Consider the following 23,171-nt stretch of genomic DNA (forward strand, 5'->3'; position numbering starts at 1 on the left):
TACCAATAAATAACAGCATCTAACAATTTAAATAAATATTAAAATAATTTAATCCGTGGTACATGTACACAAAATTTTCACGATAAAAAGTTAAAACAGGCAACAAAAATTACTGTTTTATACCGTTCTGCATCGGTAAACAATCCTCCTCGTCACTGTAATCCTCGTTGTAGTATTTGTTGGTCCTAGCTGACGACGACGAAGGAGATGGAGATTCGTACCGCGCGTTCTTCCTCGGGGGGATCCCCTCCTCGGCGAAGTCGCAGTCGCCGTTACTCGACGAGGGCGACGCCGGCGGGAGCGGCGAGCTCGGGGGACTCAGTGCGTTCATTATTTTCCCTTTGGATTCGTTCCAGATGTTGGTGAGCCGCTCCCGCCCGAACAGGAGCAGGAAGTTCTCGATGAACTCCCTCGACTTCTCTTCCCATTTGGCGATCATGTCGTCTTTCCGCTCGCCGATCGTGTCTATCACCCTCCTCCCCTTGTCCTTCAGCTCGTGCATCTTGTTCTGCAGCCTGATCTTCTTCTCGCTTAGGTAGGATATGTTCAGGTCTTTGGCCGAGTAGCCTCTGGCCAAGTTTCTCCTGACGTAGATGTCGTAATCTCGGACTATTCGCGCGACTATATCCGACGTGGACACCCCTTCCGTGCGCTCCGTCGCCACGAACATCCCCCTGGCCTTCCAGGGGGCGTAGATGTCGTTGCTGTCGTCGGTGCCGTAGGGGAGGTCGTCGTGTGCGATGAAATCGATTTTGTGTTTCAGGACGTACGCCTCGTCCACCTCCCAGGGGGCGTCCCGGACGATCTCGTCGACGTAGCGGCAGTGCTTCACCGCTTCGTAGCGCTCCGTCTCGTTCATCACTGTGCGACCTTTCTGACTGTGGGTCAGGTCGTCGTTGCACACTACGGAAAAAATTACATTGAAAAAATCGCAACGAGGACCTAAAGTAACAGAACATTCAATTAAACATCTTTTGATACACTCTGTATTCTTACATAAAATTTATAAAAACTAGTTCATCTTGGACTTGCTAAATACCAGAAATCCGTTTTTTTAATTGATTTTTTTCTAAAAACGCCATTCACACAGCATATAATGCAACGATAAGATCAAGCGGGTATTATAAATTACTGTCTTGATTAACTGTAGTATTATCTTTGAAGGTTATAATAATTATAATTCAGACACCAGTAATTATAGCTCTGCATGTGTGCAAAATTTACTTTTTTTATTATTATAGAGATAAGTTGTCACAGGTAACCATTTGAAAATATACCAGTTTGAAGGATCATAATGAACAATGAATTACACTTAATTGGACGACTGTGTAGAAGTCCATGCCTTTGACCTATGTTCGCCTTGTGATGTGCATGGACATGTGTCTTAGGAGTACTGTTACGACCTTTCGGTGAACAGAAATATATGAGTATAATGTCAAGTGCGAAAGTTACTTTTTGTAAACTTCAATATAGACTCCATCCTGTAATTGGCTAGGCTGTTAGATGGAAATCTAATAACAATAAATTATTATTATTATAAATCACAGAAAGGAATTAATGAAAGGAATGGGTGAGGAATTATTTACTACTTGTGCAGGAGTAAAACCACAGTCCACAGTACGAATAGAAATACCGGGTGTCCAAATAAAAATTGGATCAAGAGTGGTTTGAAAAGATTGACGAACGCATGTCGGTGAGAAACGGTTAAGATTCTATGATGGATGACTTTTGTCCAGGTGAATCAACCATTTATTACGTTAAGTATGGGTTAGTTTAAAAAACAATTTTTTGATAAAAATTGAAGACAAAAGGAAAGACACTTAAGATTAAATTTACAACAGTGACAGTAGTGACAGTTCATAAGGTACAAGCTACAACGTAGGGGAAATACAGTTCACCCATTTTCAATATACACTACTAAATCTAGTGATTTCAGTAAATTTTGCGGTGTAATTGGATACAACTTTTTTCTATTGTAAATGCAATGTCTCAGATAATAATTCCCGTAATGTGTATTTTTAAGAGGTTTTTTATTGGCGATTTCGGCTAGCGTTGGGGGCGCCACTGTTGCCGAGTCATACTCCCGCTCCATCCGGCTTATGTCTGTGCATTGTTTTTTTTTAATAAGTTGTTGGTTTTACGTAAATTTTCGTTTTTTGTGATGGCTTTTTTTATTAAGGTTACACAAAACGACAAAACTTTAGTTTATTAGAGACTACAGCAATAAGCGGATGTGTCATGGAAGACGTAAAAGTGTTGTGTGCGAAATTGTTAATTTTATGTGGTGTTCCTAAAGTGATGGAAACAAGGTAAGTACGAAATTTTTGGATTATGTCTACAAACATGTGCCTTGAGTAGTCACCCAATATAAATCATTTCAAAATATAACCTTAAAATACTACATATTCAACTTAAAAAAAAAATACCGGTGGACACTTTGTTTTGTCTCTAAAGTGAGGCATTTTCTTTTAACAACCCTGCCTGTGGCCTCCACGATATCGCTAGTTAATCGTACTTTTTTCAATAGCTATTTATGCACCAAGGGCGTTACAACGATGATTACGCCTGGAGAACGATAAATCCAGCTCGAGGGCTTTAGCCCGAGAGATGGATATCGTTCGATGGGCGTAATCATTCGGTGACGCCGTGGTGCATACAAGATTTTATTTTTCACTACGTGTTCTTTTAAAAAAAAGACAAAGAATTGGCATTTTTGTGTACACAACATTTGGTGGCCCATGAAACAAAAACAAATTTTTTATTTATAACTGTCAAATTTTCTTTTGTTATGCAATTATGAATTGATGAGGGCGTTATGAATTCATTACGCCCCCTTATTCTTATTACGCCCTCTTATTATGCCCCGGTTGTTATGGACATGTTTACGTATTTCGTATCCTAGGAGTTATTCAATTATATCGGGCCTTCAAATAAATATATATTTAGAGTAGGCGTAGGCGACATTCTAATTCTGTTAACAGTGTAAAGTAATTTTTGTAGGTAACCAATTATTTTCCGGAGTTACACAGGTTACATATAATCTGTTTCAAAATCAAAAATCCACCACCTGTTGAATTATGTTGGCAGAAAAAAAGAAATTCCTAGAATAAGTTTCATTTTTCTGGGTTGGCACAACCTTCCGCCAAAATTTGACCTTCAGTGTGTCACAAATATCAAATTATAAAAACGCCTCGAAAAACAAGGAATCTTTTAACCACTAAATTAAAGCGAGCGTTCATTAAGTGCTTCGAAGAATTTAAAAAACATGATGAACTACGACCAAAACGACTGTCAACAGTTTTATTTCATGACCCCACGTTTTTCTGACACTTTCAAACACACTAAAAACAAAAGTTGGCGACGTTGTCGGTTGTATTTTCGAGGTAGAATGCAGTGTTGGTGGATTTTTGATTTTGAAACAAATTATAGTAAGCTTTTTCCCAATTTCATATTGTCATATTCCGTGGAGGGGGAATAGGGAGAATGCACTACAAAAATTAAAAATATTTTCTAACCTAATTTTATTTCGTTAAAATGTCCGACGTTTCTTGTGTCATTTTCTACGCTGGAAAAATGTTGCAAACAATTGAATTTCCACAGGTTGCTCTAAATATAAATTTATTTGAAGGCCCGTTAGTAAAGTGAAAAATAAATATATGTAATCATAATCTGACAGTGTCAAATTTTTTGACAAATTTAAAACGCCGGCTTTAAATGTTCAATATTAGAAATAATAAAACACTTTTATTGCAATACAAAAAAAGAAAAATCCCTAACAGTAATGTATACTTATTGAAAATGAATCAACTGTAGACAAAATTTGTGACAAAACACTCTTGATCGGCTTTTTATTTTATTTTTTTATTTAGATACCTACTGGTTATTACACAATGATTATGTACGTACCAAGCGGAAATTGTTATACAATGTGATTTTGCAGCTGCGAGAAGTCATGCAACGAAGTAAATTACAAAAGATTTTGTTATTCGACAATTTGCCAGCTTACATAATGCAAGTTGCAAAGCGTTCAGAGTCAAGTCTCGGTAATTTTGTTACAATTTTTAAAGAGTTGAAAATATTTTTTGTGTTTTAGATTCTTAATTAAATTAGTGGACAAGTACAAAGAAGGAATAAATATTATTAAGTATACAAGTTTTATAAGACGGGACATTGTCGCACGCGCTGGTTTAAGATAGCAATTGCGACAAAACATCTTATAAAACGAGTGTAATGCTGTTTTTTTCTACTTTGCTTTGTTAGTTTTACGAAAATTTCTGTTTGGACGAAATTTCATTTCACATGGGGGACATTTTGTCAATGATGTTTGGGTTGGTACTTCTGTTCTGATTGTTATTGTTTGACAACTGACGTTTGATTTTGTTGAATATTCAAAGTCCACTAACAGAAATTGCGTGTACTGGCAATATGACAAAATAAAAGTCTTCAAAAACAGTATCTTAATAGCCTTCATTAAAACACTGTTGTTTGTATTTTAATAGATTCATTAAAGACACAAAGCAGAAAAATATATTTTAATATCTTGGACTGAAATGTCCTTCGTGTGTTGCCTGAATTAAAATTGAAACAAATTAATAATAAAAAAAATAATATCAAATGCACTAGTTCATTAAATGATACTTACTGGGTAGCAGTCAACGTTTCTGTCCCAGGAATTGAACTATTATTGTAAAGGAAAACTTTGTCAAGTATAGCAAGATTTTATATTTCTTGGAAATTGTACTTTGGTGGGTACTTTAAAGACTTCCAATCTTCCGTAGAATTCCTGTGGGAGAACGGAAACTGCTCACGAAACGGAAACAACGTTGCAAAGATTGGTTCGGTCAGTCGTGTGAAGAGCGTACAGATGAATGAACAATTATAATTGACACCTTTTTTGATTGGAATTTTAAAATGTTGAAAAGTATCCAATCGCAAATCTTTTGTGTGGTGGAATTTGCAGAAAAATGCAATTATTTTATACGTACGGGAAACCCACCAATCAAAATCGTCAACAACTATGTATACCAACATGTTAAATGCGTTTATTTAGAATTCTTCTTACAAGTTATCCGTTTGTATAAAATAATCAAATCAAATACCATTCCGGCTTTGAATTATGTATTCACAATTAATTTACTCAACGGCTCGAGTGGTACAAATTACGTGGTATGCTATTTCTCGTAAATGATCGATACATTCGAAGCTCTTCCGTTATTACTATAGGCAAAGAAACTGATTCTTAAAAAAATGATTCCTATAAGCGGAAGAGAAAATAATGTCTTTTTCTGGTAAGAACAGAACAATTAATTTTTCCTCGACACAAAATAGTTATTTTTATATTAAGTGCGCGAAGAGAGTGTTTTTTGTGCATGAAAAGGTCTTTTACGCCGAGACGAAGGTCGAGGCAGTATAAGCCTTTGAATGCACAAAAACATCTTCGCGCATGAAATATAAACAATATTTTTTCTATAATTGATTAAAAAAATTGAAATTAAAAATTCAAATTTTTGAAGGAACTCTGAAGTTTCAATGCAGTGACCATGTTGCTAGGTAACTAATAAAAAACAGTGCGTGAAATGAAAAACAGAAATAGTCGTATGCGTGAAATTGCATTTCACACACTGTTTTGTATGGTTTCTATGGTTTAGATCTTACTAACAATGCAAAAAAAAATACACGTCAGAAAATGACCCACTTCAGGCACAGATAACTATGCGTGAATTTCAATTTTTTGAATCAATTATAGAACAACACTCTTTTTTCCAAAGCTACGCGTGTTTCGACAGTAAAGCCGTCATCATCAGAACCACCATAAAAAAAAAACTGTTTTTATCAATTAAGTGTCGTAGTACATAATATGAAGTGGTCAAATTTTATCTGGTAAAAAGAGGTGACAAAATGTTTTTTTTTAAATAAATAAACTAAAGCAAAATTATTAATGTACCTACTTGTATAGGTAAATTAAAATGAATTAGTAAAATACATTTTCTTCATATTACTCTTCCCTACATTAATAATTTAATTTGAAAAAAATTAAAAACATTTTATATTCCGGTATCTCGAGATTAGGATTCATTTTCCCCAAAATAAACAAAAACCTGGATTTTCACAAACGCCAGTTCATCGTGCGATAAATTCACGTTGAGATTATTAAATTACTTTTTAAACTACTACTTATGAGGTAATCATGTGAATTTTCCTAAGTGTACAAATTCTTTTAAAACATTTTAACGCAGTATTTCTCAGAAATAAATGTTAAGTAGTAATTAACGAAAAAATCGGGTCATTAAAATAGTGGAAATGATTTTTGGTTGCCGTCCTTCTCTCTCTCTCTTAACTTAACGGGATATATTCATACCTCTCGAGGGTATTTATGACTGCTATCCATATCCACATGTAAACTAAAATCACGTTATTATAATTTTTTATTGAAATCATATCTAATATGATTACTAGTCATGATGATGATGATGATTATAGCGATCGAGATAGATTGATTATCAGAGGATCTGTGGTAAAAAGGCTAAAAATAATTGACATAATCCAAAGATTATTATTATATTAGCAGAAGGTCGTGTCGATAAAAAGAAAATCTCTAGTCACTAGTTTACAATTAGTGCAAAAGTTCATATGTTTATTACCCATGTTGAAGAGTAAACAGGTAATTATATTTTATTCTATACTAATGTCAGTTAACAGTTGACAGTTTTGTGTTAGTTTAGAGCAGGGGTAGGCAATTTTTTACCGAAGGATCAGATTCCTTATTATGATACATTTGAGGACGAATGAACTTGACCGTAGAGGGAACATAATACAAAAAAAGTACCTATATTCACAAAATTTTAAAATTGATTGGAATAAAATTTGCTTTGCGATAAAGATACGAGTAAAGAATTGAATAAAGATTTTCGTCGCGGGGGCGAAACTTTTTGCACAGATAGGTATATAAGTATAATCTAATCATAATCAAATATTTTCTTACGTGATTTTACAACTAGTCAAAGTTATCATGACTGTATGAAAATCTAGAATCGGCAAAATTTGAAAATTTTCTTTCAGAAATGTATTCCCTTAAATCGACGCGTAAACCCATCAGAAAAATTCCTGAATCTTTGTTCTTAACTAGAACTTGGAAATCTTTAGTAAGCACTGCAATTTTAACGACAATTGGTCATAAAAACCATAATTTTATACAACACTTCGTTGGCTAAGAGTGCTGGCTCGTAATTTTATATTTAAGTAATTTACGTAATTTGCCTAATAAAGTGAACTAACAGTTTTATGTCCCCTTATGTTAACATAAAATACTACCCAGTGTTTTTACTTGCAGGTGGTAGACAGCAGAGTTAATTTTCAATTTTCAAATTTAGATTTTGGATAACCCACATACAACAAATGTTAGCTGTACGAATTACAACATACCATTGGATTCAGTTAACTCGATTTCGGCTTGGACGTTCTAAATCTGTTGCTTTGTTTACGTTGTAATTGACGAAAGTGAAGGTTTTAATCTAGACTTGGTCACATGCGGGTTTAAGTGAAGCAACGTGTCACAGTAATATTTTTATTATTTTTCTTGTCGGGTATATTTTCAAGAAACCTTGACACTTTTTGTCAAGCATTTACGGAACTACGACAACGTAACTTTCTCAGTCAGACCAGGATTCAAAAAATTATTGAATTTGTTACCACATTTATAATTTAGATACGGACAACAAAAAAAGTAAATATTTTATTTATGTTTATTATTGTTTAATTTTATAGTTCTTGCTCAATGTCGATTCACCTAATTTTATACTGTTATAAAGACGAACAACAACTACAGTTACACATTTAAAGTAGATGATGTAGGCAGTTTTTAAATTATGGTTGTTAACGCTTATTTAAAAAATAATTGTACTGACATTTTTCTTTCTTTAGTAAAAAAAGGTTTACGACAATTAAGAGTTGGCATAACTGTCTGTCACTCTCTTAATTATTGTAACGATTGAGTAATCTTCGTTTTTTCTAAAAATATTGTCTAGTCAAACAATATTTCTCGGGATTGATAACAACATCTGATTTTATTCAAAACATTGATCACTAATTCATTCTCGAGTTAAAGTTCAATTTGATAACCTGTGAGAAGCCAAAAGATCAAATAATTTTAAACATTTCAAAAGCAACCAGTTCATTGAGGAGACCAACCGGGCTTTTAATCGTCAACAAGAAAAAACATAAAATTTACCAAACAAACTTTGCCACTACTATTTTTAGGTGAGCTACATTCAGTACCCACCCCATTCAACCGTGACGATCTTAAAAGTTTTCATTTTCACCAACAGAACGACCGCTGAAAGCTCTTAGCTTTCAAACCTTCCCCTTGTCGTCTAAAAGTTGGTTTTAAAAGAACAGATGAAACAACACAAGGGTGCCGTGATAGTTACCTCCGACTATGAGGTAGACGTTAGGAAACACATTTTTGGCTTGCAGCAGTTGTCGGGCGTGTCCTTGATGGAAGAGGTCGTAAATTCCATCGGCATAGACTCTGACCGGACGTGGTGCTTTGCCGCTGTAGGCCATTTCGTAGGTTATCTTTTGGGAGTAGTCGCACAACTCTCTTATCCGAATTGCTTCCGCCTCATCGCTGAACGGCGCCGGTCGACAAATCGACTGCAAAGAGACAAAAACCAAAAATTAGTCAAATCATCACGTCACTTCGGACTGTCGTGCGTCGCTCCGGTTATCGTATTAAACACAATCTGAAACCTTCCATGCTGATCACTCGGAATTATAAATACATAGTGCGATAGAGTATTTCCAGTTATCGCCGTCGTACGACACGGTTCACAAGACCGGAGTGTGATTAGCGGCACAGTAAACATCTAAGAATAGTTGGGGAGTAGTATGTTATTTTTTCAACCTTTCTGGTCGCCGGCACGATCGCGTACTTCCTCGGCATCGTGGAGGGTCTGGAGTGCGGATCGGGCGATGGAAAAACTGGACACCGACCGCTGATGGATCACCGTATTTATAGCCTCCATCAAATTAAGCAATTGAACCGGCGATCATGCCACCGACTCCTGCTAATGGGACGTCTTGCGTACTCACTCAACTACTTCTTTCGTTAACATTTATTATAATTCTAGCAACATTAAGTACAACTTAATCGTACAATATATAAAAACATACAAATCGAGTACAACACTAGCACCGAACGCTCGATCAAACTAAGCGTTTTAGTTTCTTGGGCGGACTAAAATCTTCTTCGTCGTCAGTCCCAGAGTCGGGCGTCCCCGGAGGAGTCAGCGCCTTCAAGAGCTTCCCCTTCGACTCCTGCCAGATCCGCATCGGCCGCTTGAAGAAGTACTCCAAGAAGCTGTCGATGACTTCCCGCGACTCGTCTTTCCACTTCATGAGGATGTCGTCTCTCCGCTCGCCGATCGTGTCCATCACCTTTCTCCCTTTGTCCTTCAGCTCGTCCATCTTGTTTTGGAACCTCAACGTCTTCTCTTTGATGTAAGAGACGTTCAGTTCTTTGGCCGAGTAGCCTCTGGCCAAGTTCCTCCTGACGTAGATGTCGTAATCTCTGACTATTCGCGCGACTATGTCGGACGTGGACACCCCTTCCGTCCGCTGCGTCGTCAAAAACATCCCTCTCTTTTTCAACTCCCCGTACGTGTCCTCGGTGTTCTCCGATTCGTAGGGGATGTCGTCGTGCGCGACGAAATCAATTTTGTGCGTCTCTAAGAACTCGTCGGTGTACTCCCACGGGGCATCCCGCAACACCTCGTCCACGTATCGGCAGTGTCTCACCCCGTTATATCTCTCTTCTTCGTCCATGACGGTGCGGCCTTTCATTTCGTGGACCATTTTGTCATTGGACACTACAGAACAACAAAAATCACATACTGGAAGACCTTGCTGGACCGCGCCGAGTCCACGTTCGAAAATGGCAATCCGCTTTCTTCGGCGCCTTTTTCGAACGTCGCCTCGTCCGGTCTTCTCAAATATCTACCTCCTACGATCAAGTAGACGTTAGGAAAGGCCGCCTTGGCTTGCATGAGGACTTTGGCGTGGCCTTGGTGGAAGAGGTCGAACGCACCGTCGGCGTACACTCTTACGGGACGTGGGGCTTTGCCGCTCCTTGCCATTTCGAGGGTTATTTTTACAGAGTAATCGCATTCTTCGCGAATTTTTGTCGGTCCGGCTTCCTCGCTAAAGGGGGCGGCTGAGCAGTAAGCCTACAATGCAAATTAACACGGTCCAATCAACTATGTCCTTCAATCATTACGTGCTAGTCTGGGCGGTACGCAGAAATTATTAAACTATACTGTGACTAAGGGGAAAGCTGTCGAGTGCCAGTACCTACAAGTATACTTACAGTTTGGTCTTTTTTACCAACTCATTGCAATAAGAACACTATCGGTTAATCGATCGCTGAATTATTCAATGATCGCGACAAAGGACGGACAAAACAACCGTCGCTAGCAACTTTCCCCGACATAAATCGACGCGATTCTTTCAGTTCTTTACAAGAAATTAACTGCGCCGCCATTTCCTGAAAAGGATCCGTATCAACAACAAATTTTTATCCGAGAACATCAAAAATAATTAAATTCAGCACCGATAATACTCGGGTACTGTTGAAAAAATAATGTGGCGTGACACTATTGCTACTTAACACATACGATAAGATCAATAAATGATAATCTCTAAGATGAATAGTTTGACAATATCGTGTGATCTAAAACAATCAAGCCAGCTTTGGAGATGAAACCGTATCAAACTTGATTATTGTTTTTTACCTAAAATTACGCCACTTGAAGACTACAATTGATTTTAGTTACAAAAAACTTGATACATTCCACGTTTGCAACACGTATACCCTTTAAAACTTAATTTTTGACGTTAATTTTAGTTTTTCGTCACATTCTTGTAAGGCATTTAGTTGTTACTTGAACCACAGCCTACATGAAACGTCACCTTTCTAAACCTAACCTTAGTTTCTGGTTTTCGTGTCTTTTCTGGTTGTAAGTATTGCTACAGTTTAATAAATTAAATCTCCTTCAAGTATTTTCCACATTTTTAATAACAAAACCTTGTTTAAAAATTATCATCTCCGTCAATTTTTTTTTCATTCATTTGACAATTACCGACATTTCCAAGGCTGCCTCGATTACAAATTTTATTACATGACAGAACAAAACGCATTGGGAGATGTCAAATTTCTTAATTTTTCCTTTAATCACTACACAAACAAAACTTTTGTGATCAATTCGGCCACTGGTATTTTGCTTTTGCAATAAATGTTAAAGCAATTTTAACTCTTTTGTTTATTTGGAAAATTCACAAATCCCACAAATAAATCGTATGTTTTTTTCTTTTCTATTTTGTAAAGCGTTGGAGACTGCAAGTTGGAATTTATTCAATGTCATGATCACGGTTACAGTTCACAAAGTCGTCTAGAAATTAAAAAAAAACCTAAAAATTTACTATGGAAATTGTTCAGCTATTGGGAACAAAAAAAAAAATTCCAGATCCGGTAGACGATCGTTACGTGATAAGTTTTTGCGTCATAACCTGCCAGTCAAAATTCCGCTCTGCCTGTCCGATGGCGGAATCCACGCTTTCTTCGGAATTATTCTAGAAACCACGTTCAACGCAAGTCATGCTCTCTGGTCTTGGAAGCGTTGAATTGTGTCGTTTTCCGGGCGATTACAAAACGCCCAACTGACAATTATTTACACTCTGGAGGTGTAGCTGCACCGATCTGCGAATTTTCTCCTAGATCCAATAAATCTCGGAGTCATCGTCTCCACTGACCAAGTTTATTCGAAAGGGGTCCGCGACGTTGCGCTAAATGCGGGAAGTAACTCGAATGGTACTTTCTAAACTATGCCAGAAGGCGCATTTGTGTTACTTGCTGTCAGAACTTGTAATTAGTCACTCTAATCGGCGCTAATTCGTATCGGTAATGACACAATTATCGAATGAAAATCTCCAATTTCACGACGCCAAGAACTTCCGACGAGTCGCTTTTCAAATCAAGCTAAGATACTTCTTTTTGTGGGAGGCATCGATCGCCAAAATTTCAAACTGTGACCTCGTTTCTGACCTCTGCATTCAATAAAGACCAGTTTTTGTGGTTGGAAGACAATTGTAGAATGAGTTGACAAGAGGAAGTGCCCTACACTAGAATTCGCAAAGGTCGGAAAGTCCAATTTTTCCGTCCAATTATTATTTTATGTGTCAAACATGCAAACACTAATTACCGGAGTTCCTAATAAAAAATAACCTTGTCGGTTCTACTACATGTGTTTGACGGTTTAACGAACGCAATAATGTGTCATGAAATGACAACAAATTGTGCAAAGAAAAACAATCGATCGATCGACAGGAGGGTGGTGTGACAACTTATCATTTTCAATTAGTCGCTGTAAACACTGCATTAACAGCCCTCTTACAATGGCGTTAACGTTACGTCAATGTTAAAACGTTAATGTTAACGTTAGATCTAAGTACATGTATTTCAGTACTTTTTATAAATTATTTCCGTTGGCTAATGTTAGAATGTAACGTTAAGAATCCAGAACATTTCTAGAACTAACGTTCACCCTAACAATATCATGCAACATTAATTTTCATCATAACGTCATTGTGAACGGTCCACAATGAAATACATGTAATTTTGAACTTCTAGATCTAACGTTAACATTAACGTTTTAACATCGACGTAACGTTAACGCCATTGTGTATGGGCCTTTACTGCGACAAAACAAAATTTAACGTCAACAAGGACCGTTTTATCAGTGGAACAACATCCAATCTGGATTCCGCCGGATTTCCCTAATACTGAATGGTCGATCGTTATCTGGAAACGATTCCAACGTTTTTCTCCAACTGAGCTCCGGATTTGCATTGACGCAACCGGAAAAACGCAATCAAACCGCAAGAAAAATATACATTCGGAGAATAATTCAAAATTCGTCAATTACTGTCGCCTTGTCAACAACTACTCTTACTTTTTATCCGTCTAGAGAGTCCACAGAAAAAGAAAACACCAGATCGATACGGTCGAATTTTTATGGCGTGAATCACGAATCGATAACAAAAGTGGTCAAATCCTAAATTTTGAAATGCTCGAATTGTTTGTTGTTTTCTACGTGAAGAGAGTCAGTTGGCAGCGAAAATTTTTGCACGATCTACCGGCAATTACTACCACGAAATATGGTTATTTATTGCTGGGTATTTTCGGCAACAAAACTAACAATGCAAACATAGGTATTATACATGGAATTATTTTTAAAAACTGATCGTACACAACAGATAAAGCGATGATGTGTGTGCATTGAATCATAGCGAGTGTCAATGGTGGAGAAGAAATTAAACGGTGACACCATAAAAAAAATGTGTCAAGTAATGCAACTGCACGAACAACTTTGCAATTAAGTAGAAGCGAGTTTGTGTAAAATGTTAAATAAATATCTTTTGCATTCGTGACAATGCTGAATTAGCTCAGCGGTTAATTTGGAATGTCATTAAGCAGAATTAATATTGGAGTATATTGACACGTCTGGACAACATTCCTCCTGGTTCTAGTACAAATGGTAAAAATTATGCACCTCTTGGGAAAAAACGAAGGGTGTTGCATAATGCGTAAGCGAGACAAGGTCGAATTACAGTCGCTTTTTACACAAATATGTTTGATCGCATTTTTTCACTTCGAAGTAAAATATTTACTCGTTTTACATGCTCACTGGATTTTATTATCTAACTTCCTGTTATGATTAATAATCGCAAACTGGGCGCTATTTTATTAATATAGATAATGCAGCAGAATAAATGTAATAAATTTTTTTATTGGACCTGCTGTACAGAGTACACTAATAATTAATGGGGCGCTCTTTGCAACAAATTTGTGGCTTGTAAATTTGGTAATTGTGGTTTAATTCCCAAAAAAAATAAAAATACAAGTTGTTTATGTTACCTACTTTGATTTTAAGCTGAGATTATCAAGTTTTGTTACAAAAACACTACGAAATTGAGTTTATCTGTGAGATAAGGACACTCCCCCGGACGTTTCTCGATTTGTGCGAGCCCCTTGCGATTATCAAATTATCGAAGGTCGAGATAGTGGCGATTACATTACCTAACGCATAAGCCTAGGCCAATGATCATGCGAGTGAAATGATTAGAATTTGTCAAGCGCGTATTAATAGACCTAGGCGTCTCTGGGGCGAAACAGAGCGCACCTAACCTACAAAACGAAAGTGCCCACTTACGTTCGTCAAATTGTGGACGTAGTTGTTGGAGGTGACGTTGTCCTCCGACCTACTCCTGGTCCTCTTCCTCGACATGGTGGTTAAATTTTGGTTAATCGACGATTCATGTAAATCTGCAACGAGACATAACCTGTATTTCGGAGCCCCGCCTTCTCGAATGACAATCTGATGACATTACGTGCACACACGGGAAAATGCATCACACACATGCACCACTTTCGGACACAGACAGGCACACGGGGTGCTCAGGGGACTAATCGATCCTTACCCAACATCGAACTGTGCACAAAAAACTAAATCAAAATCGGAAATGTAAAATCGGCGGTGTAAAATTGTTTGACACGTAGCGAAATTTGGCAAACGTCAAAAATTATTGACAAAACACCATCACTGTGGAGGTCACTGGATGCACGTCGGTCTTGTCACAACGGTACTTTCGTCGACGACTAACTGGCCCGTCTCTTCCGCAAGTACCACTCCGGAATAAGCTCTAGGAGCGCTCCGCCAACTTATTTAAGTACGGATTCGAACGGTGAGTCCAACCCGACACGAATCAGCGGCAAGGCTGATAACACTAATTTCGTTTCAGGCGCACACGTGCCCTCCCATAAATAAATCGCACGATTTTCGACTTTGAGGCGTCCCTGTCCCGTCCGTTTTCCTTTTATTTATTTCTTCTATTGATTTTTCGAATTCGGACGCGTCGATCCGCATTAAGGCGCCACGTCTCACGTGACCGATGACGTAGAATCGTATGATCCGGTTCACTATTCGATCCGGTATTGTTGTCGTGAATAATGGGCGAAGAGGGAACAACTTTGCGCTCGTTAAATTATGTCGTGACGAACGATGAGTAATTAATTGGAAGACATCCATCAAGCCAAGTTTTTCATTTTCTTACTATTTCCACCGCTGCGAAGTCTAGACAACCCACAATACATTTCAGTATTGCGGACAGCGCTCTCGTGCGTTCGTTTCGAGAAGTTTTCAGAATCAAAATAATGATTAATCACGCTTTATTTATTGCACATTGCACGAAACGCATTCATAATTAATCTAGAAATGCACTGATTATTGAAAATACCTTATCTGTTGGCAAGTTTCAAGTGATTCACTGCCTATTAGAGTTCACATATCTATTGAACTTTTTCCTCAATTCGTGTGAACTGTAATTAATACTAATAATACTCTAATTAGATAAGATATCTTACGAAATTAATTCGATAATCCTTCAATGAGACACGAGAATTGTAAAATATGGGATTTGTATACAGATTTTTGCAGTTTTCTAAAAATGTAATCAATCGAAAGCGGCTACTTAAAGCTATGAAGAAAATAAATACCTACCTAATAGCTACCTTGAATTTCTAAGTAAGTATAACAGCAGATTTAAACGATTCAACGTATTCGAAGTTGCACTGCATTGTGCCTTTTTCTGTCTACTGTTTTTTACGTTTTATTTAACAAATGCGTTTTTTATGGGATCAAATGTTTAAGAAACAATGCGACATTAAAGCTGCACGATTGCATTTAAAAAAATACAACAATGAACTAATAATATTATTTATTTTTCAGTTACATGATAAAACTTAAAAAAAATGCTTTTTGTGTTGACACATTTTGATATGAACTTATTGTACGTGCTCAGCAATAAGATGTGGCGATGGAAGATAAGATGTTTTCTATTTTTGTGTTCAAGTGTCAACAGGTGATACAATATTGGTTCGAAGATAAATTAGCACAATTCTAGGATAAAAGTTTTGGATTTTCGTGTCTTCTCTTCGGAGGTTTTTTCGAAAAAACAAATAAAACATATAGCTGATCCGTTGTTCCCTTCCAGCGTTGTGTAATTCAGGTTCTTCAAGAGACCGCAAGGCTGGGAGAGTTTTTTAAATGAAACTACTGGATACACTTCACTTTTATTTAACTAGAAAAGAATGTGTTTTGGTAGAGTTTGGTCCAAACAAAACTTGTAAACAAATGAGAGTGTTTAATAAATTATTTCCATGAACCTTCGACTTGAGCAGTCGTCAGAGTGAAATTCCATTTGTTGACGGATGAATTTAAATGTTGATTAATAAATAAATGAGTAAAATAAACAAATACGCGAATATCTCCATCTTTTTATTGGTGTCAGCTGGGGCCACTTTAGTTTGACGAAGACTTTTGTGCTCTACCTACCTACCTCGATAGCTTCGAAGGTACAAATAATGAACAAACATCTTTTTAAAATTTTCTTTAAAAGAGTAATTTCGGCGAAAACACTTTCACTTTGTCTGTATAAAAAATTTGAAATTCTTTTGTTTGACTAGAATGACATCTAAATCCTTTTTTTTGCTAAGTTTTCTTGTGAAATGTGAAAAACACTAACGTAACCTTTAAATCCTTGGAAAACGACTTGAAAAATTCAAACATAACCTACAATCAGTGCATAGTCCTTCTATATCTATGGTCCTTGCTCCATATTTACTTCTTCAAATTGGGCTGCTAAATTAATTTTCATATTAGAAACTGTGTCAGTGGAACGTGTATTGCACAAAACAATACTAAGATACTATGCACCGACATTTAACAATCATTTATCTATAATTTACAATTTTAATGAGAACTTTTTATGCTAATTCAGTCGCACGTAAATACAGTGTTTATAATATGTAATTACATTTTCATAACTATTCATCGTTAACATCGTCATTTATACTTGCATCGGTAGATAAATAAAGTGACCACGTTTATATTTATATACCAGAGTACATAATTTGAACGACGAATATATTCACAGTGATCGATAAAAAAATATTTTATTAATAATACTAGGAGTTAAATCTTAACGTGATCTTACAATAATAATCGATAAAAAAGCAGTGCCTTCTAATAAATAATAACAATCACAAAACAAAATAAAAACAACATCTCTTAATGAGGCCTTCTGAACACTCCAGTAAAGAGAACGGCTTTCTCGACTTTATCGTAAAGAACATAAATGAAAGGATGATTGCAATGGAACTGTGCTGGTTCAGCGGGTCGGCTGGACCTAAAACTGAACAAAACAGTCGCCGCAGCAGCCTTAGTTCCCTCTTCGTTGACCTCGATCCTGGCCTTGTGCAAAGCACTTCCCAAAGGTCCTTTTAGCGTTTCGGACAGAGTGGAGAAGTCCGATGTCTCCTGGAAGAGATCGCCGACTCCCATTTTTTCCAACACCTGAAAAAGGAGCGCACAGGGATTTATAAAGCCGTGCGGAACTACCAGATCTTTATTTGCAAGAGTATTTACATTAGAAGTACACAAACTAAGCGATTAAGCTACTCAGGAAATTAGTAAAGGAAGTGCAAACAGTACAACTACTTCGGCTTCTTGAAGATCCCTGAAAAGAGGATGGTGCGCGTCATTTTATTGTAAATGAAGAAGAGAAAAGGTTTGTTGCATTTAAACTCGACGGGACTGTCATCGTCGTCGTCCATTATGCGCCAAGACAAGAGAGAGGTGACGGCAGCCGCGTGGGCCCCTTCTTCATCAATAACAATTCTTGCTTTGTGAATCCCTTCACCCACAGAAACTTTGTGTCTAGAGAGTTGTGAGAAATCAGCGTCAGATTGGAAGAGATTACCAACACCCAACGACTCAAGAATCTACCAGCAAGTTAAAGTGTGAAGCGAGGAGTTTTCTACGGAGTTGTTAACTCACCGGTACTAACTCGATGGTGTGTTCGAGCGAGAACTTGGGGAAGGAGACTTGAACCGTCTTTGGAATGAGATTGCTGCTGTCGACGATGCTTCTAAACTTCTCTGCGGTCAGCTTCTTGAGGGTGTTGTCGATAGCATCTTCTTTGGTGAACGGGGGTAGAAGAACGTACATGCTGATTTGGTCGCCCTTGTAGGGCATCTCCAAGATGTGGGCTTCCAGGCTCTCGGACACATCTACAAAAGAGTTTAGTACCGGGGTCAGCAGCAGAGAGTCGTACCAACCGTGATTGAAGGTGGCCTCGACGTGCATCATGTCCACCATGATCTGCTTGGACGGACTGACGTAGAAGATCTCCGGTTTGGTCTCGTTGGGGTTGAACTTGTTGTCCCACTTGCCCTTGAAGTACGCCGCGTTGACCAAAACGAGGGTGGTACTCTGGTCCACGCTCCCCGGTGGTAGCAAATCTTTGATCATGTCGTGCGTGTGGTTCTCGACCCACTTATTGATCATGAGTCTCGCCGCTTGGGGGTCGTTCTTGAAGGCAACTTTCGCCAACTCCTCGGCGAACAATCGCCCGATGCAGGACCTCACGTCGATCTGGTCCGCGACGTAGATCTTGTTCGCATTGGTGAACTCGTAGGAGTTGTTGACGGCCGCCCTGCCGGTCTGCAGCTTGTCCAGCTTGTAGGCGTTGTAGACGTCGGGTTTGGTCTGCAAGTCCTGCGTTACTCTCTGTCGGGAAGCAAGTTCCGCCGGCTCACCTGCGCCTCCCCGAGCCTCAGCATCTTCTTCAGGTAGCCCTCGGTCTGCCCCCCGGCCAGGAAGTAGGCGATGATGAGGGCGTGGTAGGTGGAGTAGGGCGAGAAGAAGAGGTTCTCGTGGGGCGTCAGCTGGTTGATGGCCTGCAGGAGGGCCAAGGAGAACTCCTGCTGGCCCGTGTACAGGCCCAGTCTGGAAGACGGGTCCGCGGGTTTGTTGTCGTTGGCGGACAGACACTGCTGGTCGGAGCCGCGCAAAAACGCCACCACCAGGAATACAAAGGTTATCTTCATGATTGCTGCAACAAAACAGTACTGGAGGAAGAACGCGCGGACGCGGCCGACTCCACTGACGCACTGACGTGTTCGGACAACAGAGAAAGTTCGTGCATGACCTACAATAAAACACTTTCTCAAATCATCTCTGAATTACCAGTGACGTAGGCAGCGGGGTCTCGACGTGCCAACGGTTTGCTCAAGTAATTGCTACCACGACGGCGCACGTCGGGCTTCGGTGGAAAAACCTGCACCCACACGATCACAGCTCCATGACGCGACGTCGGAAATTCCCAAGACGATCCTGATTATGTAAACAAAGCAACATCCACGACTCTGTGGCAATTCGTCTTCAACGGAACGAATCCATGAATGAAAACTAGATCGAAATTGATTTTTCACCGTTTGTGGAAAATCCAGTCTTGAGCACCGACACGTTAATTGGGCGTAGGAGCGTGACTTCATTGTTTGCCAACAATGGGCCACAGATTTGCCTCGATCTTGTGAGATTCGTCCGCCACTGCTGCGTGACCCAGAGACTACAATGATTATAAGGCCAAAACGCTGTCCTCTTTACAACTAGTCCAGGTCAGGCTGCTGTGCCGGCCTTGACCTTTGCAGCATATTATTAAAACAATATTTGCGATAGTGGCTGCGATACGGCCGAACTTTGGCAATTCAAGAGGGAAAAATCACCGACACCAGGATTGTCCCGTTCGATCCGGCGACCTCAAAAACTGACTTTTAAGATGAACTTTCTTTATTTAAATCGCTCGGGATGTAGGTGCGAATGAGTGAAACAAATTGTGAAAGTTCCTGCAGCGTTTTGCATTATTTTGTAAATTCGACCGCATCCTTTATCAATTATGTCATGCTCCAAATAGAAAACGCTCGTTTCGTTATTCAAAACGGTTTGATTGTTTTTGAATTAATTACTGACATTTCGATAAGCCACAAAACGGATGCAACGGATTGCAGGGATGCAGCGAAGCAGTGATGGACGGATGTGCTAATATTTTGCAAAAGTGGTATTGTTATTTGGTGGGGTGCAACACAATCCAGTTGGGCAAAAATTAACAAATAAAATCTGAATTCTCTCTTTTTCCTCTGTCTTCTTGGTTTCTTATGTACTTCTATTCTCTTTCAATTCTTCATTTTAAAATCTCTCTTTCCCTTTGCTGCTTTTGCTTTCTTTTGTCTTCTTCCACTGTAGACTTGACAACTGCTTGTTCTACTCCCCATATACTCTTTCTTTCATTACTTTTTTCTCTTTTCTTCTTTTATTAAATGAATTATTATTATTGTACTTCCCTTTCTTCGTTTGATAATAAAAAAAACTATCTGACAAAGCTTGTATTTCTTCATTGTTATTATATTTTCCTGTTGTATTGTTCAAAATTTCCACAACGATAAAGAGCACTCAAAAAATGGTTGCTTTTGTTTCCGTAGAGCGTAGCTTCATCAAGTGTCAAACCATAGATGTCAAACGTCGTTTGTTCAGTGGTGTGAATTATTTACTTTGTCAAAAAACAGTTCTTTTTAGAACTAACTAACGGAAGTTGGTCGTCAAAATCATGTTTTGACCCAATGGAAAATGCTCCATTGTAAAACGGTCGTAAATATCATAACCTATCATCATGTTGTATGACATTAATCGACATTGATTAATACATTTTTTGACATTTTGTTGACGTGGGCATAATCAGTCAGGGAAATTTTTCTAATGTGTGACAATCTAACCAAATTTTGAAATGACATTGACGACAGTACAGTTCGGGACACGGAATTTCGGGCATCATTTTTCTGTCACTTCAAAAAATTGCGATGTAAGTCACTCTTTATTGTCAACGTGACATTCAAAAGTCAAATTTTGAAATTTATTTTCTGTCCACGTCAGTCATTGAGATTAATAATGTAAAGCCTATTTTACAGTATATTGACAGTGATGCTCGAAATTCCGTATCTCGAACTGTACATGATGGTTTTTATTTTAATCATTTTATTTACAATAAAATGAGAGATTCTATATCTGAAAGATCTGTCAAAATAAACCAACTAAAAAGTGACCTACGTTTGTAAAAAAGAGAAAACCACTGGTCGACCACACATTTTTTTAAACTCTCGTTATATCGATTCACATCACATTTGCCAGACAAAGAAAATGTTTTCTGTCATCATAGATGACATATTTTGCTGTTGAATATTCAGAGAGAATAAAAATCTTCCCAAGGCAATTGGGACAAAATAAACACCGAGAGCCTTCACAGTGACTTAAACAAATTTGAATTTAACTTTGGTAATAAACGAGACAGATTTGGATAACAATAAGAGTTGATGGCGCGCTCATATTCACACTTACGCTTAACAAATTAGTCACAGTTAATAGAAAGATATACATATAAAAAATTTCCAAAAAATTGTTAACACACTGTACAATTCTGGTACTATTTTCCCCAAACAGGATACTGATAATCGGAAATACAACCGGAACTGCAAAATTACTTAAACTGTGTGATCCTTTTCATGACAAGATAATTTTGACCTAGTAGGTCACGTTTGTCGTTGCTTGTTCACTGTCAAGTACGAACAAAGCAGCGACACGACTTTGGGTCATGACAGCCTCACACAAAAATTCCCTCTTGTACACTACTTAATTTCGAAACACATGCCACGTCCTTCCGAACAATTTGCACTTGTAATTTGTGCACAATTGTTCGTCCCCATTCGTTAATGCCAACAATTTGTCAACCCCACCTGTTTTAACGACGATCTACGTTGACAACATCAACACCACTCTAATTGTCAACGTTGTGTTTTGCCTTACTTGTTAATTGATGTTTGCAAATCCACTTGACACTTGTTGGAAGCTCCTGCACGCACTCAACACCACAGAGCGTGATCGTGGACTGACAACGAGCAAACCTGAACAGGTTTATATTGATACCGATGATGAATCACAACAAAACGTTGTTGGAATACCGATCCTTTGAAACTGTTTGTCCGTACTACAGACGTATAAACTTCTAGATTACTAATCGATCATTGTTGTTTATGTAAATTTGATGGGTTTTGGGTCACTAACGTTTATTTAAATTGGTGGTTTATCAGCGCAAATGCGTTCTTCCCAGAACTGTGCTTATCAGTGGGTTTTTCTTAATTCGAGTGACAAGATCAATTTTCGACTGGAAGGTCATTCGCTGATAAACTCAATGGAAGGCTGCACTCATTGATCAAGTTTGGAATGAATTAACTTCTTTAGTTTCATTCTGTAGAAGTTTTTTTTAAAGAAGGAGCGGGAGCGGGGTTTTCCAATTTCATTGAACATTAATGGCTTTTCACAAATTACACTGTTTTAAAAAATGTTTGACACGTTTGTGGTTTTAGGTCAGTTATTAAAGAATAGGAAACAATAACAATTACAACGACAAGCTTTGTTCGAAGAACACGGCTGCAGTGTATAAACAAACAAACATAAGAAAAGCAAAGTACGTAAATACAAATACAAAGAAAATGAAATCATTTTTTTTTAATAAATAAAATGTCATATCCGTTCTGATTCCCATAGTAAAATGTCTGAATACTTTCCAATTTTCTTTTGATTTGGTCATGCATTTTGCCGCTCTGTATCAAATAGAAAAAGAGAGGTTATGTAAGTCACAGGCTTTTAAGTACTGTTGCGCCAAAATTTTTCGTCCCCCCATTTCTTGTCATTTCACAAAAATTGGGTGTATAGTCCAATTTTTATCCTTTTGCGATGACGTCATTATCTAGTAACATTACCTGTGTTTGAGCTAGGATCAGAAACAAATTTGAATTGATCATAAATAACTATAATGTTCCAAATTTGTTGACAACTGCTTCGAAAGGTTAGGTTTGTAATCATATATAATATACCAAGGGACAGATATATTGCCGGAAATTTTTTCGAGCAGTCCTGACATACGAGTGTTTGTAGCAAGAAAATTACACGAGGGCGCTAGCCCGAGGGTAATTTTGAGCGACAAACACGAGTGTTGGACTGCAAGAAAAAATTTCTGGCGATATATATCTGTCCCGAGGCATATTCGGAAGAGAATTTTCCCTAGGTCAATTATATCGGAAATTTTCCCTAGGGAAAATTTCCGCTTAATTAAATTGTGATTGGTTGCTATTCAAACAATTCGGAGTTGTGATTTGTCAATATAAATCA

At 38.0% G+C, this 23,171-nt stretch overlaps 2 protein-coding genes and 1 long non-coding RNA gene across 10 annotated transcripts; 1 reads left to right on the plus strand and 2 right to left on the minus strand.

The window, feature by feature from the left end:
* Window positions 1–32: 32 nt before the first annotated feature.
* LOC138131486 (choline-phosphate cytidylyltransferase B-like) lies at window positions 33–15,014 on the minus strand. Of its 5 annotated transcripts, none has more exons than XM_069048533.1 (4): window positions 14,533–15,014; window positions 14,265–14,377; window positions 8,427–8,652; window positions 33–903 (listed from the first exon to the last, which is right to left on the minus strand). In XM_069048533.1, the coding sequence occupies exons 1-4, from the start codon at window positions 14,537–14,539 to the stop codon at window positions 110–112; spliced, it is 1,140 nt and encodes a 379-aa protein (XP_068904634.1). In that variant the 5' UTR covers window positions 14,540–15,014; the 3' UTR covers window positions 33–109. The 5 variants fall into 5 exon arrangements, with proteins under 5 accessions (XP_068904634.1, XP_068904632.1, XP_068904635.1 ...); XM_069048531.1 differs by having other exon boundaries at window positions 14,443–15,014; XM_069048535.1 differs by lacking the exons at window positions 33–903; window positions 8,427–8,652 and adding exons at window positions 9,099–9,866; window positions 9,998–10,223 and having other exon boundaries at window positions 14,443–14,923.
* LOC138131492 (uncharacterized) lies at window positions 15,003–17,174 on the plus strand. Its single transcript, XR_011159828.1, has 2 exons — window positions 15,003–15,635; window positions 15,840–17,174. It is a non-coding gene; the product is annotated as an uncharacterized lncRNA (long non-coding RNA).
* LOC138131484 (serine protease inhibitor 88Ea-like) lies at window positions 17,050–21,986 on the minus strand. 4 transcript variants are annotated; one of them, XM_069048529.1, is made up of 5 exons: window positions 21,807–21,980; window positions 18,710–19,005; window positions 18,230–18,659; window positions 17,949–18,181; window positions 17,050–17,465 (listed from the first exon to the last, which is right to left on the minus strand). In XM_069048529.1, exons 2-5 carry the CDS (start codon window positions 18,998–19,000, stop codon window positions 17,181–17,183), a joined length of 1,239 nt encoding a protein of 412 aa, XP_068904630.1. In that variant the 5' UTR covers window positions 19,001–19,005; window positions 21,807–21,980; the 3' UTR covers window positions 17,050–17,180. The 4 variants fall into 4 exon arrangements, with proteins under 4 accessions (XP_068904630.1, XP_068904629.1, XP_068904627.1 ...); XM_069048528.1 differs by lacking the exon at window positions 17,050–17,465 and adding an exon at window positions 17,504–17,893 and having other exon boundaries at window positions 21,737–21,986; XM_069048526.1 differs by lacking the exon at window positions 17,050–17,465 and adding an exon at window positions 17,504–17,893 and having other exon boundaries at window positions 21,807–21,985.
* Between the last annotated feature and the right edge of the window lie 1,185 nt (window positions 21,987–23,171).

This window comes from Tenebrio molitor, chromosome 5 (genome assembly GCF_963966145.1).
Source record: "Tenebrio molitor chromosome 5, icTenMoli1.1, whole genome shotgun sequence".
NCBI lineage: Eukaryota > Metazoa > Arthropoda > Insecta > Coleoptera > Tenebrionidae > Tenebrio > Tenebrio molitor.